The sequence below is a fragment of the Lindgomyces ingoldianus genome, assembly GCF_010093535.1.
Source record: "Lindgomyces ingoldianus strain ATCC 200398 unplaced genomic scaffold BDR25scaffold_15, whole genome shotgun sequence".
NCBI lineage: Eukaryota > Fungi > Ascomycota > Dothideomycetes > Pleosporales > Lindgomycetaceae > Lindgomyces > Lindgomyces ingoldianus.
Window position 1 is genome coordinate 671,402 of NW_022985176.1, and position 16,538 is coordinate 687,939.

A 16,538-nucleotide genomic window follows, 5' to 3' on the forward strand; every position below is an offset into this window, starting at 1 on the left:
CAAGTAACCCCTGGTCTAGGTCATATTGTGTGATTGCTCCCAAAAGGTCATCGCTCCCCTCCGGTATGGTTCCTATCGTGTCATTTTCATATTCACCCACTGCTGGAAGTCTTTGCTCGGCAAAGCCAGCTTCGGTTCCAGAGCTTTTTTAAATGCCCGTTATCGTGGGCCGGGGGATCAAAGTAAGCTGGATGAGCGTTTCGAACTCATTCACCTCACTCGGCTCCCCTAGCTCGGCTCTCTTAAGAATCCAAAAATCTTCTCTCTTCTCAGTCTTCTACCGTCTCTGTGTCGTTGAAGTCTTCCGCATGGGTGAGAGCTAGTGGTATCTGACTCGAGTAAACGAAAAGTCGTTCTTTACAAAACTTCCCCATTCGATACTGGATCTTCTCTGGAAGTGTTTCGTAGTAGGCGCTAATATGCAGTACTTTTACTTGCACTCACCTGTCTCCTCGTAGATAAATGGCCAGTGCGCCTGCTTGGCAGATAGAAAGGGCAAGGACGGGCGAAATTTCGGACCAAACACACCCTCTCAACCAAACAAGCACTTCACTGAACCCAACCTTGGAATATGGCGAAAATGGAAGACGAGCCCGCCCTAGCCATCAGTCGAAAGGATCGAAGTTCTCATTACACCGATTTCACTCACCTTCGTTACCTCAGTCAACTTCCACCCCTCCCGTGTAGGTGCACCAAGCTCTAACTCTGCTCGGCCAGTTGATTAGCCTTAACACTGCGTACAATTAAATAGCCAGATTAATAGTTAGCCACCAGCGCCAGAAGACCTTCGAAGTTTACAAAGACCTTTTGCCACACTATTCGTTGTATTTCTCAGCCGCACTCAGCCACCAGCAATTCGTCGAGGGTCAGTCAGGGATCATCAAAGTAGACCAGGAGGGCTCGCACATGGTCCAACTCTTCTATAATTGCATTTACACTGGGGGTTTTCTAAACGGAATGGAGCTCCACTACGTTCGCCAATACATCAGCTCAACAAGTCGCAAGCCGGAAGAATTCAAATTTTGCCTCTTTAACAAGCTGGACGCCGGATCTTAACACAGAAATCATCCCAATTCTGACTTTCAAGGAATTATTCGATCTAGCAGTCTTTGCTGACATGAGAGGCACCCAGACTGTGTCGAACGCAGTCGTTAATATTCTGCTTAAGAAAATTTCAGTCGAAAGTTATCTCCCTATCGACCATTTCCTGACGCTCCAGGGAAATCTCCTGAACCACCACCTGCTCATACATATTCTTGCTACTATTCATACTAATTTTACAAAAGAGGATAACGTCTTGCAATATGAGGAGTATTTGCCGAGGCTTTTACTCCTAGACATCTATGAACGCTAGAATAGACTGAATTCTCCGAACTGTCAGCGTGGGGCAACTGGTGGGTCAGTGGTTTTATTCACAGCATATCTTTGGCATAGAGTGAGAAGTTGATATCGTCATCACAATAATGGAATGCTACGAAGCTGTATGGATCATCTTTCCAGCGTACGAATGATGGGGATGGATGGCCGACATCGCATCAATAAATGCAACCAAGAGCGGGCGCGAAACTGTGAGGTGATGGAATTGCGGTTCCAGCATATTATCGAGTCTTCGGTGTCTCCAATACAGAAAAGTACGGGATGTCAGCGCCTATTATAGAATACGGATAGGGAGAAATAAAACTTTCGACTAGGTAGGACATCAATCGAATGTAACCATGCCTCCTAAGTCGACCATCTCCTATTCCCCGGTAGGTTCCTCAAAATTACGAGCGCGATGCGATACGACATGCTCCATTGGGCCATGATTACAGTCACTCCATTCCATCTCTTGCATGTGTGGGTTGTATTGCACCCTGTCGCTATTGGAATACGAGGCTGGGTCACCCGACTGTGGGACCAACATCCCTGCAAGTAGATTTCCTTTTGCAACATTCACTGCTGACGCTAAACGTCCATAATAAACCCTTTGATCCATAGGTATATGATCCGTATTAAAATAGCCTAACCGAATCCCGGAGGGAATTGAGGATAGGATGGATATAATGCAAATTGATTCTGAGGAGCAAACAGCTAGACGCTCTAAGAGGTTGAAGGAAAAGAATCAATCATATATCATGTCTTTGAATCCCACGTCAGGAGAAGTAGCCTAGATGATAGCAAAAATGTAGAAATCTAGTGCTCATGGGCGTTCTACCTTTTTCTCCTATACTAAACACAGCATTTTGACTGCCAATCTAGCATTTTGACTGCCAATCTAGCAGTTCATGCCACTATTTGCAAATGCTAAGTTGCCTTAGTCACCTCTAAAACCTGCTGTTGATAGCTAGTAGGAGAGCTCGTCCGGATTGCCTACTATAATCTAGCCTCGGAGCTAGCAGCCTCATTCACATACAAGCCACTTAGGTTAGCTAGGCTCCATACTACAAGACGCACAAAGAAGAAGTCAATATGTCAGTTCTCATAAAGAATATTGACTATGTGCAATCAAGCAATCTTCAACTTAATAATCCAGAGGAGCAATGATTGTGGTAGGCTCAAACTGGTCCTCTTAGCTTAACACTATCTTTGATTGTGAGCTAATCCTATTACATTCTCGTGACGATCTCTTGGTGAGGCAGTCTTTCTCTAACTTTTATATAGCTTTCGCCTAGCTTGTGGGAAGCTCATAGAGCTTGTATTTTGCAATTGCACTTACTCGTATTCTGCTTAAAAATTCTTAAGGACTTTTACGGTAGTACGTGATCACTATATATATGGAATGAAGAGTATTACGGTTAAAATCTTGCATTCGACAGACATCGCATGACTCTACGGCGTAAGCTGCTTCCAAGATGATATTTTTCTCGAGAATGAGTGGCAGGCGTAACAACAGCACGGCCTTGGCCAGTGCTGATGGACACTTCCAAGGAGTGCGCAGTTTGCTTGTGCCATGTCAGGCAGCTTATAATTGGATGACTGAAGCGAGTCTCCCTGCATCAGGGAAAGCAGTTCTAATGTCGTTTCCGTAGCTTGTCTTGCTTTGTCTTGCTTTGTCTTGCAATTATGTTTCGAGTATTCCTCTTCCTGGTAAGATCTTCATGTCGGGCTGATGTGCCTTGCATAACCAGATAATATCACCAACGTCGCATATATTTAGTCGTATCAAACATCAGTTGATCCCTCATTCTCTCTCTCAATTATGGGCGCCTCTCTAAAAGTTTCGTCTCTCTATGGTCCTGCCGCATATTTGGGCTGTTTATGTTCCATGGCTTCCGTTTTCCTCTCATGACTTGCAATCGACAAAGAACGGCGCGTGATACAATCGGAAACGATCTCATTGCAGCTCCCATTATCCCCAGTATCACAGCAATATAATATCAGTACGAGCTATGGAAGACTACAAGAAATAGTGCATAGTCCGCAATGGAATCCTTGTACGCGACATCCTACATTGTCGTATGGTATTCAGCGATTGAAACTTCTCGGTCTCGCCGGCGTCATAGGAGGGCTGAAGAGAAGTATCTGTACCAGAGCTGTCAGTGTGCTGTGCCTTTCGCTTCTCTTTGCTATATCCACGCGGCGTGATCTATATGAAGCTTCCGGCAGCTGGGAGCTCTATAGTCCTCGTGCTGTACCCCGCTTCCTACATGTTTTAAATATTTATACTTTTCATAAGCTGGGGAAAAACCTGCCAGCCCTGGAGAGAGCTTCTAGACTTCTAGTTTTCCCGAAATCGTAGCAAAGACCATCGACCGAGAATATATCTCAGTATGGGATTCTGTGCTTTGTCCTTACGATTCTTGATGATTTGGTTGTTGCTGGCAGTGGCTATCGCAATTTCCACCATCCAATTACAAAAACCCAAACGAGGTCCTAAGGCGTCTCCGCTGGAGATGCTCGCCGTGCCGCGAACCGGGTACTCCATTACGGAACTCGGCTCTGGCGTGACACTGAGCGCTAGGGTTTGTACCATCATTTGTAATATCTATGAAGCCCTGATGTCAAGAAAACTTTCCGCCTGGGAGAGGTACAAGGAATGGAGGGCCAACTGCGAAACCCTCCTCGAGGAAGGCGTTTGGAAGAAGAAGAGACTTTGAAATGGGAAAGAGTATTCCGAATGGTGGCCCAACAGGAGAGAGATATGTTAGATGCTCCAGCTAATACGGAATTACTTGCGGTGATGGAACGAATCAAGAAAAAACGTGAAGAAGAATTGAAAAGAGCTGACCAACATAGTTTGCAAAATATGAGGGAAGACGAAGGGATTCATGTAAAGGTAGATTAGGCTGGAAAGCTTGTTAGTATTTAAAATAGGGGAGAATCGGCTGAAGCCCGTGAGCGTGCGCCCCAGCACCTTCCCGACTCCTTCTGGATTTCGCTGGAGCATCACTTCCGCTTCTTCATACTTGTCCTGCCTCGACAACACCGACCCAAGATTGCTGACCCTGGTAGGCATGTCTAGGCGCTCTGCTCCTAAAGCAGCCTCCCTCCCCTCAGAGGCGCCTCAGCCATCTCCTTCGGTACTTGGTAGTTTCCCATATTGTCTGCGTAGTGTGCTGCTTTGAATAGAACGAACGCTTACGCCTCTAGCTCCTTTACCTTACCTAGCCGACATCCTACCGCCGCTTACGGGGTGCGAAAACAGCGCCCGACACAGGGCCCAGTTCTCGTGACATCTAGGATGTAAGCTGTCAACATGAGCGTCACGCACTTCTCCTTCTTCTCTTCTAGTTCATCGTACATTCCAAGCCCTTTCACATGGAGAGTTGCACTAGTTGATGAATACCAAACTCATTTCTATCCACGCTTATTTCTGCTAGCGGATAGTTTGTAGAGTTTAAACATCGTCCTCGAAATCTGTTTCGCCATCGTCATCACGCAGATATTATTAGTAAAAAATTGATTCTGTAATCCCCTACTTGTTGAAATAACTCATTAGCAACAAGACCCGAGCAGCTGTTCGCGCGTCTTTCCAGATCTGCTTAAACGAGGTCTATTAGGTCACGATAATAGAGCTGGATGCCCTAATGTCTCCCGCGTCCTTCTTTAGCAGGCGCACTTGGTCCTGGTCGCTAGGCATATTCGATGGCAATCTAAAGCTTCCTATGTAAGGGTCAGCTCTGGATTGCGTGGGGATAGGCAAGTTATATCATCTACCGAAAGTGGAGTTTCTGAGTAAATAGCTAATGGAAGCAAGCTTGGAAAATTCTAGGACTTTCAGTAGGAAACTTAGTCGTCTGAGCCCGGTCTTCTTCCCAGGCTTTCCCTCAACCTTCTCGAAGGAGGAAGAGGAGTAAGTGACAAGCCCTTTGTTCGCTTGGAAATTGCGCTGACTTTGTCCGGTTCCGACAATCACAGCGACTACCAGCCGTTCTCCTCTGTTGGGTATAAGCGATATCTTCGAAAAGTCTCCCAGGGTAAATCCTGGTGAAGGTTCGGTAGCAAACTGGCGGTTTGGAAAGTCGATCGGCGGGGAATTTTTCCATTCCCCTTGGCGGGTTGCCTGGGGTCACCTGGAAAGGGACTGGGGGTTCAAGGTTAGGCGAGGCGTAGGTAAATGTATGAAGGCGATGACCTGTATCGGAGAAGGGGTTGAAAGTCGGAGAGCTGTCGAGTTTAGAGAATGTTGTAGAAGGTGAGCTGTTGGCCGTAGTGAATAACCCCACTGAGATGAAAAAGAGGAGCACGAACATTAGGAAGTCTAAGGAAATAGGCGAGGGAAAGCGAGATGTCAAGCAGGAGCGAAAAGGTAGACACGAGATGAAAGTGAAAGTAGGATAGTCAGGCAACTTAAGGGTATGGCGACGCGAAGAGTGTGTGTTCGAGTGAGAAAGCAAGGCTATCATCTTGTCACTGAAAGGTCTCTGACCTCTAGTACTTCGTAGGAATAACACGATAGGGAGGATTTTCCGATTGGACCCCGGCCTTGAAGACAATCCGAAGTTCCTTCGGAACGAAGCGCAGCGAAGATGGACAGTATGTCATCACATAACGTGCAATATGGCTGGGGCGAGTTGGTTCTGTTAGCCTCTTGCAGGAATCAGGGAAAATTCAATAGACCAGAAGTCAGCGTCGTAAATAATCCTTGTTATACTCTAATTAGGGAAGACAATGCTGTAGATTCCTCGGCGGTTTGCAAGACAGTTTTCGTTGATCCTGTTGCCACCTGGAGAGCGGAGTTACGTAATAGATCTAAGCCAAAGAACTCCTAGGAAAGTGTCGACAACAGGATCCATGTCGAAGATCAGACGAAGAAAGTTGAAGGATCCCATCCAAGTATGCACCAAATCAGCCGGTATCCATAAAGCCTGCAATAGCGCTAGAAGATGTAAAAGTGGGAAAGAAGAGAACAAGGCGATTTCGAACCGCGCAAGGTAATAGCTAAAGTGGTTGAAACGAAATAGTACACGGGCGCTGGGGGCACATTTCTAGAGTGCGACTCCCAGGAATGTTGGGCCAAAACATCTTATCTATATCCAACTCTTTCCTCTTTCACTGCATACCAAAACTTCGTCTTTCCAGGCGTGGTTGTAGGGGTGTAGATCCGAAGGATATGTATCCAACTCTTCCCTCTTGCCAAAGTTCGACACTTCTTTGCTCTCCTAGAGTCAATTCAATCCTCATCCAATATTACCGATGCCAATCGCTCTCAAATATTGTTATTCTGTGGCTTATTCCCTTCTACCTCAACAGGTTGTGACGTCGCATCCATCTCGACTGGCGGGTACGTTGGCGGGACCAGAGGCGCTCCATGCATCCCATACTTCTCGTGGGGCACTGGTGATCCTTGAGGAACCTGGCCATATCCACCATACATGTTCGGATTTCCATTGTATGGATTTCCGTCTTGTGTAGCCTTACTATTGTTACTGCGGCGTCTCCAAAGGAAAAAACACCCTGCACCAATAATAGCCAGGCCACCAACCACTCCCACAACTATTCCGCCGATTGCACCACCAGATATCCCACCGCTGGAGTCGCCTTGTGTGGGTGTAGGGGAGGCGGCCGAAGAGGTGGCTGTAGTGGAGGCAGACGCGGCGGTGGCTGAGGACGAAGCACCGGAAGTTGTTGACGCAAAGAGCTTGGCTGAATTAAATGAGTAGCTACTAGCGGAGGGTCGCGCCGAGCTGAGGGAAGAAAAGGTTTTATTCAGTTCCTTTTCTGTAACATTTGCGAAGGGGTTCTCTGGGGTCGCCCAGCAGATGTTGATTTGGTCTTCAATTTTGAAAGTCAGCGTAGTTCGTCGAAGCCAAAGACGCGCCACTCTACTTACTTGCTCTTTGTGTACATTCTTCCCTAACAAGAGCATGTCAGCCATCTATCATATTCCGATCCCTGATGACTTCAAAATGGCTCACCTGTTGTTGAGGCAACAAAATGCGTTATTCCCACACCCGACCTGGGTTGATGAGGGAACACCGTTCGACCCAGAACAATCCTGCGCCCCAGACCAGCATACAGAATCGGACCCAGGACCGCAACAGTAGAATTTATCGAGAAGAGATTCGTGGGCGCACACTTGAGGGGCTATACAATCGAATGCGAGTTTTGAACATCTCCAATTCGTCACGTTGGATGAAAAGTAAAACTGGTCATAGTCCGCTACCACTCGTAATGGGATTAAGAGCAACGATGAGAGAAAAACAAGCCGTGCCATGACGTTATAACGGTCGCGAACGTGGAAGACACTCAAAGAATCATCACGATAGAGTTTCGCACGCCGGAGTCCGGGGCATTGCGGTCTTAAGCGCCGCGTGTCTGTCCGGCCCCCAGCCTAACCCGGGGCTTGATGCTGGCATATCCCTTTTGGCAAAGATAGTCTGGTCGGTGAGGTCAGAGGCTGTGCCGTGCGGATCGACGTTAAGGATCCTGTTGGCTGAAGGCGTTAACATCTTACACACGCTTGCAGGATCCGGTATAGTCTGGGCCCTGAATTTCCGACGGAACAGACCACGAACTTTGAAGGTCTCAAGACTCGCCGAGGCGCTGTTGGTGTGTTGCGGAGGGAGTCTTGGCCCCTGCATCTATATTTCAAATATTCGGATAATAGAATCGTATTTAAGGTTTTTAGGGGCATTGTTCGGGAGAGGAGGCGGGCACTTTGTTATCACGGAAGGAAGTTCCGAGATGTGCACAGGTACCATCACGTGTTTTGAGCCTCATAGTCTCTGAAGCACCTCAGTGGACGGAACCACCTGAGTACATAAAGGAGAGCCTGTGATAATGCTTAAGTCTCGGGTGTGGACAGATGGACCACAGTTGATACCTCAGTGAGTTCAATAAGGAAATCTAGCAGATATTGGGCTGGGGTTTTACCATCTGCTGATGGGTGGTGCTGATTACATTAGACAATCATCCACAAGCAGCCTCAAAACTGGAATTTAGATGATATTGTCATATATGTAGTCCAGGCTATCAACAAGAAGTTCCCCACATGTCGCGGCTTTTGGTAAACAAAGGGTCAATTGCCCTGTTTCCCTCTTGTCCGCGAATATGAAGACTTTGAATATCGCAAGAGCACTAAATGGAATCGAGCCTTTGGTGGCTGAGGCTTCGGCAGGCGAAGCAAGAGCATAATACTACCGCTTAGAGAAGAGACGGTAGTGAAACGCATCAAAGAGTTCTACACTATCGTGTAGGAGCTCGATGAGTTGGTCTTTCCCTCTTTCCAGCAGTCTTTCGAGGCACGACAGAAGTATACTAAGTGGAAATTTAACAGTCCTCTAAAGGCGTAGAACATCTTTTGCTGTTCTCTTTCGTCGACTACGATCGTAACCACTGGGGCAGGGTAAGCCGCCCTGGCAGTATTGTAAGGGGGGTGTTAAGATATTGGGAACCAGAATTCATATGGAGGAGAGACGGTCTTGTGTTTAAGCACGCATAGCGGAATAGGATATAGCCTAGGCTTTTCCTTCCCCATTGCGGCAATTGCCCTAACTTGGAAGAGCCCGGGGAAGTTGTGTTGCGGTAGGAAATACTAACGTAAGATAACGTAAGTCATAAGCGGGTGAAGCAATCTCTGCGTGTACCGAGTCCCAGAAGGAAATTAAATGATCTAAGGGTAGAACGTGGGGAAAAGAGGTGAGAGAGGCGATAACAACGAGCAGCATGATGAGACAATACTATTAAGCAACGACCAAGAATGAGACTCACGAGGTAAACAGTGAAAGCACCTCATACTTTTAAAATCTCCCCTGGAACCCTAGGCACTGTGCTGGAAATGGAGCCTCCATAGATTCCGGCCAGAGCAGCTAATACAGCTTGTGACCACACAAAGTAGCATATAACTGTGTTGGAGGCTGCTAAACCTTCTACTGGAATAAAAGAGTGTGTTGGTCGGATGCAGATTGCTGTTTCCGGATACCCTGCCATGTTCTACGGTAGGTGGCAATATGCAGTACAGGATGGAGGACACGAATATTGAGTGCGTTTGAATGGTGGATCTGATTCCTTTCCGTGAAAAGCGTGAACATGGCATGGGCAAGAAGGAGAAGAAGAAGAACAAAACTGAGCCAGCTAGACATCGTTATACTCTATCTTTAGAATAACCATTTACTCTCTTCAATATTTATTTCCCATATTCCTTCTATTGTAAGACCCTAAAGGCAGCTGCTCTGCAATTTCCGGTGTCCTTACCTTCAAATTACCTACTGCACCATCCTAGGATTGCCGAATGCGAATCATGCCAACTCTCTGACAAAAAAAGTGTGATGGTTCCTAGCAGTTGAAACTGTTGTGATTAGTCAGGTCAAGAACAAGATGGTATTGACTTACGATGACGGAGTTAGGACATTCCGCCATCTTCTGGAAAAGAAAATTGATGGCGGTATTAGCAAATTCGGGAATGCCTGGCGAGTCGGCGAAAACGTATGCTTTGAGAATGCTAGAGAAAGAGGGGTTATAATGGGTGAATTTGGGCTGTTTTGAATAAAGCCAGTAGAAGAACATCTCTATCATAGCTTCTTCCTCATCCAGCTTCACAAATCGTGTCTTTCCCTTTGCCTAGTAGGCCTTCAACGCTCCTTGGAAGTAAGAAGAGCACTGGGTAAGAAGTCCTTTGTGGATCTGAAACTCTCGACCCTCATCACCAGCCTTAATCGTGATGATCTCGCCGTAGTTCCTCCTTCAAAGTGTTAGCAAACAACAGATTTAGGGGATGCAACTTACAGTGAAACGAAAGACGAGAAGGAGCACGTCAGAATGTCGACCGGTGGTCGAACTGGCCTGGGAGCCTTCGTTGCCTCGTTGCCTCTTCGGTTGGAGCCATTGTCATGTCTAACAACGGAATCGTTGGCTGGATGCGAGGTGAAGTGATGGCTTGTCAGAGGTTCGTGGGTGGAGATATAATGTACCGAGTGCTCCGTGCAGCCGATCCTTTTCACAAGAGACCAGCGCAAGTGATTGCGTGTGAAAAACAGTTTTAGCTAGATACGTATACCACAAGCTAGACCTTGAGATACGGCCGGGAATGAGTTGAAACGAACATAAAATGAAGGCTGATATGAGAATTGATACGTACATCGTACTGCGTACAAGAAAGGACAGGTTATTCTACATTATATTTACAAGAACCTGTTTACTAGTTCTTCAAAGTACGCTCTACCTTCTTTAGCATCAACGTTGACCGCGATTTTCCTCTTTGTCTCGCTCTCAGAGAGATCACGGCCGAGTGCACTAACTAGGGCTTCTCTCGTCGCGGTTAAACCCGGCTGGCTTGCAATTTCTAGTCTTAGCCTTCCGTTCTGTACTTCGCTTGGACCAACAACAATGATATGGTTGTACTTCCTCTTCTGCGCTTCGGCGATCTTCTTGCCCAAGGCCCGAGCGGATGTATCGATATCAATGGGCAAATGGACTGTGGAAAGTGACTGAGGGGCTGGTTTCGGACTTGCGTCGACTTTCGTCTGCGGGGTCTTGAGTCCAGAGAGCAGGGATTGAAGATGCGAGACATGCTTGAGAAGATCAGGATCTTGATTGAGAGAAAGAATTATCGCAGGCCGCGGAGAAAGCCAGAAGGGGTATTTGCCGGCGTAGTGCTCAATTAGAAGGGCCATGAAGCGCTCCAAGGAGCCATATATGGCCCGGTGTACGATTACAGGTCGACGATTCGCTGGGTCTAGCCCATCTACACTAGATGATGCAACTTCTGACTCTAGCTCTTCTGGAGAAGCTTGATACTGTAAGTCGAAGCGTTGCGGTAGCTGGAAATCCAGCTGGATGGTCGCGGTTTGATGTTCTTTGCCGTTTGAGTCCTTAAGAATGATATCGATCTTAGGTCCATAGAAAGCACCATCTCCTTCATTAAGAGCCCATTCCCTTCCACTGTTGTTTAGAGCGGAAGTCAGCTGCTCTTCCGCACGGTCCCATTCTTCGATGGTGCCGATGAAGTGATCCTTCGGTCGGGTAGATAGGAGAAGCTTGTACGGGCCGAGGCCGAAAGTGTCGTACACCATCCCAACAAACATTAGTGTCTGTTCAATCTCTCCCAAGATCTGGTCAGGCCGACAGAAAATATGGGCATCATCCTGATGGAACCTCCTCACCCTCGTCAACCCAGTCAAAGCGCCTGATATCTCATTCCGATGCAGCGCGCTAAAATCCGCATACCGAATCGGAAGATCCCTGTAGCTCCTTACCTCATCTCGGAATAGTAAACAATGCCCTGGGCAGTTCATAGGTTTCAGCCCGAACTCTTCATCTTGTCCCATATCCGCATCCTCCGTCTGCCCTGTAGCACCTCGACCCTGCACACTGAACATATCTTCCGCATAGTTTTCCCAGTGTCCAGATTTCTCCCATAACGACTTTTTGTATATTGTTGGCGTGATAACCTCTTGGAATCCAAATTGCGGGTACTGCGCGCGAAGGAACGATTGGAGCTTCTGGAAAATGTATGCGCCATTGGGAAGGAGAAGGGGCGATCCCGGGCTGTATGGGGATGTCATAAAGAGGCCATGAGTCTGCGCGAGGGTCCGATGATCGATTGGACGAGTGGGTGAGTTGAGCGTCGTTGGATTAAGCTGTAGATTTCTGTCCGCAGCGGAAAGGTTTACCGAGTTCTGCAAGTTCCTAGAAGCCGAGCAGGAACAGCTCCTAATGAATAACAGAGCATATCGACGGGTATTCTGGGAGGCCAATTGAGTGTACCTGAAAGCATTCAGCAGGGGCACAGAGCAACGAGGAGGTGGCATCGAGAGGTCTAGCAGGCTTCGTTTCAAGACATGAAGTTGGAGATGGGTTGGTGGCGTGAGTGGCTTGGCGTCACACCAGCCACTATTCTCAAGCTTTTGCTAGCTTGGGGATTTCATTCATCTATATCTCGAAATCATGAATCCTTAAGGCTTTCAACCTTCTCCTACCCTACACGCGGAGCCTGATAGTTACATTCAACTTCATTGAAGTGAGGTGTGGCGTTGGCGCCTCGCCACACCCGTCGCCACGAACGTGAAACCACACTCGCTATCTGATTGGAGCGCAACCACGTCACTGGAAGTGGCAACCATCGTTCACTCCCAGCCTCCCCTCGTTCCTGAACCTAAGTAGTCCCTCTTGACTACCGTGATATACACATTCCTATCTCCTTTCACTCCATCTCCCTACCTCCATCTACGCTCTTTCTTCAGCTTGAACTTGGATCCAATCACATCCTTCCTCATTCCTAGGTATTTCCTAGCTCACTCTTCCTCAGCGTGCCATGAACAACGCGACACCTCGAAAACTTCGGGGAAGTCTGGGGGATTCCTGGGGAGACGCAGAATATGAATCAGACGGGGGCGCTTCCATCCATTCTGCTTCCGACTTTGGATCTGAGACAGACAGCGAATGCGAAAATGCAGAACATGAAGAGGCTGTCTGCGAAGACAAGGACGTCGCAACACCCCTACCTTCACGTGTAACTAGGGCTTCATCTCGAACACCCCAAGGCACACCGGCTAAGACACCAGTGAACCGCGCTATCTCACGACATTCACAATCCACCAGGTCTAATCTTAAGTCACAGGCCAGAACAACGCCAGCATCAGAATCTCTGGAGCCATCATTTATAATGCCGTCCATGTCCGAATACGGAGATAACCGCTTTAACGGATCTCCTTTACGTCAATCCCAAATGCGCGTGCGGCACCCCTCTCGACGGTTCTCCGGGAACCAAAACGGAAGCGTCAACTCTACGCCAAACCGGGGTAGCCGAAACCCTTCGGCTCAAGTACCTCACTCTCCCCCGCCCCAAAATCACAACTATCAAGACCCTTGGCTATATCTTAGCTTCATCCGTGATCACGTGGTCCTCCCTGTTTTACAGTACATCGTCTCAGTTTTCGCAATGGCCTTCGAGATGGGAAAACCTCTCGTTGCGATGGGGTTTGTCGTCTTGTGCCTCTTCATCATACTTAGCCAAACCTCAGGGATAGTCTCAGCCACCGTTCATGCTACTCTCTCTTCTCTCTGCAAAATCCCCGGGTCTTCTTTCGTCCTTCCATTCTGCGCTTCCCCCAAACACATGGATCGCAACCCCGCCTTCGACGATCTCATGAACATCCAATCAACCTTTGAAGACGTCCTGGAGGCCTCCATCAACAGCTTTTCTCTCCCGCAAGCCATGAAACGCAGCGAAGCCTCAATCCGAGATCTTAAGACCCAAGTTAAACACTCCAAGCTTCCTTCCAGAGCCGAACTAGAAGTAGAATTCCAATTCTTTGTCGACACCGCCCGAGAAGCCTCTCGAGATCTCACAAAATATAACTCCAAAATCGGCTACACCATGGACAAAGTCATCAGTACGAACCGCTGGACCATGACCATACTCTCGGGTCTCATGGAAAAAGAAGCAAGCAGCGGATCCTTTTCTCGCCTCTTAACAAATATAAACCCCTTGGGCGTGTTCATGGCTCCTCCAGCGACAATTGAGCAATTGGTCTTCGACCAATACGTCAACCACGTATCTACCATCAAAGACGATATTGGTACCCTCATTCTGACAGCCGAGGGGCTTCTCTACCTCCTGCAAAACCTCGAGGATCGGCTCGATCTCATCGCCGACCTCGCCGTCCGCGACGGTATGGAAATCTCTAAGGACAAAGAACAACTCCTCTCCCAACTCTGGAGCAAGCTGGGCGGAAATGCGCCGCAGAAACGGTATTTCAATGAGCAGCTCGCCGTGCTTCGAGAAGTCACCAAGTACAGGAAAGTCGCATGGATGCATGTCTCAGCGACATTACTTAAGCTGCAGGAAATCCAGGCGGGTTTGGAGAATCTTCGGGAAGGAGTTGCGGCGCCCGAGCTGGTGGGGATGACGAAGGAAACTCCGATGAGTTACTATTTAGAGGTTATTGGGAATAGTTTGAACAGGTTGAGGGATGTGAGGGGTGAGGCGAGGAGGATTGAGCATGAGGGTTATAAAACCCTGATGGGCGATGGAAGTGACAAAGCTTTGCCTCCGCCTCGGAGCAAAAATGGGGATATGCCAACTGTCTACGCTAAGCCAGCCAGGAGTAAGTAGCCTGGGGTTGGTACCTGGATCTTTTGACTTCGGTAAAGGATTGGATATGCTCGGCGTTATTTTTCTTGGATATTTTGGTGGGTTTCCGGGAGAGGGCTTGGATTATGTCACCATTACGACACAGGAAACCATTTTTAGGTTGAGGAGTTGGATCCTAAAGGAACAGTGAGAGCGGCAGGGCGTTTTCGGGTTGTCCTCAGTTATGCCCACAGTACATCACGTAGTTTAGATACCCCTAGCATATTATACTTTAATATGGATTCCTTTCCCTTAACAAGATGCTTGATGGTATGGTCTTGCTAAACAAAGCTTGTCCGCATTTGGACTCTAATTGCGTGAGTTCCACCATTACAGCTCGATTTAGGAAGTAAGATGTCTGGATGTAAGGCTACTTCCTCCTTTCTAGTCAGGCAATGCACTCGACTTCCGATGGGTAACACACATTGCTGGATCTTCCGCTTGATTTAGAACATAACAGGGTAGTGACTTAGCGCACAAATTCGCATCCAGTTCCCAAGAAAGTAGCCGATCGTCTCTCTAGGATCAATGTGAACTGTTTAGTTCCTATACAGGTATTTGCTGAGTCCCATGTCGATTGCATGTAGAGACAATCTACCACCCTCTGCGATAATCCTTTGAAAAGATACTTTATATACTGCCTAAGAAGATAGCATTAAAATACTTCAAAGCAGTGTCTTAAAAATATCTCTCTGGATGGATTGTGTCAGGGTAAGGCGTCTTTAAATCTTCTCCGAAATTCGGGCATTGGCCTGAAATTCATTTCACCGCCCAGGAGAGTCTTTTTCCTTCGGGATAGACTCCAACGCTCCGGGCGAGCTAAGTGTTGGAAATCGAGAGGTGGAGGGAAGAAGAACTTGCGCCATATCACATTAGTCTTTCCACAGAAAGGGGCTTTTCTTCAAATAACGCTTTCTACACTTGCAAAGCTCAGATAGCTGATCCAGTTTATGCCAGCACCATGTTTCCTACAAGCTACACAGGCTTAGCTTCGGGATTGCCTCACTGTGTGGATATTTAGATGAGGTCTAAGATGCAGAGAGCCAAGTAGTCGTGGCCTGCAAGAATCTTGGCCTAGTGGTAGCAGAGTTTGTTACTTATTTCGGAGGTTTGGAAGAGGTTGCCAAAGCCACATCCAAACAGAGTGATTTCGTGGATTGCTCTTACAACTTCTATCCAGCTCTTTCTACAAGGATTTAGTGTGGTAGCCTTAGGCAACAAGTCATGAATCCGTGTAGCAACATCAGTGAATTCGAACCCTTTAAGAAAAGAGCAAACTTTGTTGGTAGCTGCTGTATCGAAATTGTTAGGGTCAAAGTATTAAATGGAAGGCCGGCAAATCCATGAAGGTATTTCTCCCTCACGAACAAATTCGCATTAGATTGCTAGGTATAGTCTGAAGCAGTATCATCAAAGGATTGGCTATCTTTATTTAAGTTTCCAGGTTACTGTATCGAGCAAATGCATGTTGTTGCCGATCTGCTGATGGCTGGTCCAATCTTGCATCGAATGCTTGTGGAATCTCTTGTGCATGGCTGGGTTGATGTCTGTCTTGATATCCAGCTACGAGATCTTTAGAAGAAGATTCAGGATCTGTCTCGTTTCAGGCCTCTCTAGTAGATCCTGTCGCACGTGACAATTAGAGCAGGTGAATCTACGTCACATGACGTAGGGCTTCACTTCGATATGAGTCAGCGCAGCTGTAGTCGCTCTTTTAGTACTAGCGCATTTCCTTATTAAGACTAACGTCGTTTTGATCCTTCACTATATAGTTAGCTCGGAGCCCCCTCAAGCTCCTAAGACCAGACCTTACACCTTTGCTCAATCGACTAGTTTAGTTCTCACCACCTGATTGACGACTCGCACCTCATATGCCCTCTATCATCTATCAGCTCTAACCGTGCGATAGATCCTTGTAGAACGCAGCAAGCACCCTCTGATATTAGTCGATCGGGATGGTCTTCGAGCACTTCAGCTTGTATGGTGACAACATGCTCCACTGGAGCATTTCTGCCGCCCCTTCACCTGTCCGTTCGCTTGATAT

At 47.5% G+C, this 16,538-nt stretch overlaps 3 protein-coding genes across 3 annotated transcripts; 1 reads left to right on the forward strand and 2 right to left on the reverse strand.

Annotated features, from left to right (window-relative positions):
- Positions 1–6,409: 6,409 nt before the first annotated feature.
- Positions 6,410–7,678, reverse strand: BDR25DRAFT_28302 (uncharacterized protein). Its single transcript, XM_033688012.1, has 3 exons — positions 7,338–7,678; positions 7,253–7,275; positions 6,410–7,194 (listed from the first exon to the last, which is right to left on the reverse strand). The coding sequence occupies exons 1-3, from the start codon at positions 7,634–7,636 to the stop codon at positions 6,629–6,631; spliced, it is 888 nt and encodes a 295-aa protein (XP_033547771.1). The 5' UTR covers positions 7,637–7,678; the 3' UTR covers positions 6,410–6,628.
- Positions 7,679–9,622: 1,944 nt separating this feature from the next.
- BDR25DRAFT_342738 (class II aaRS and biotin synthetase) lies at positions 9,623–12,171 on the reverse strand (the record flags this gene model as incomplete). Its single annotated transcript, XM_033693759.1, has 5 exons — positions 9,623–9,709; positions 9,754–9,862; positions 10,147–10,403; positions 10,499–10,504; positions 10,560–12,171. Coding segments are annotated over 5 exons (2,071 nt in total), but the record flags the coding sequence as incomplete, so codon positions are not given.
- A 502-nt stretch (positions 12,172–12,673) lies between these two features.
- BDR25DRAFT_354869 (uncharacterized protein) lies at positions 12,674–16,481 on the forward strand (the record flags this gene model as incomplete). Its single annotated transcript, XM_033695380.1, has 16 exons — positions 12,674–14,342; positions 14,398–14,622; positions 14,647–14,687; positions 14,755–14,788; positions 14,817–14,909; positions 14,987–15,066; positions 15,205–15,334; positions 15,382–15,503; positions 15,536–15,693; positions 15,733–15,805; positions 15,844–15,888; positions 15,953–16,039; positions 16,073–16,089; positions 16,138–16,184; positions 16,267–16,331; positions 16,404–16,481. 16 exons carry the CDS (start codon positions 12,674–12,676, stop codon positions 16,479–16,481), a joined length of 2,964 nt encoding a protein of 987 aa, XP_033547773.1.
- Positions 16,482–16,538: the final 57 nt, after the last annotated feature.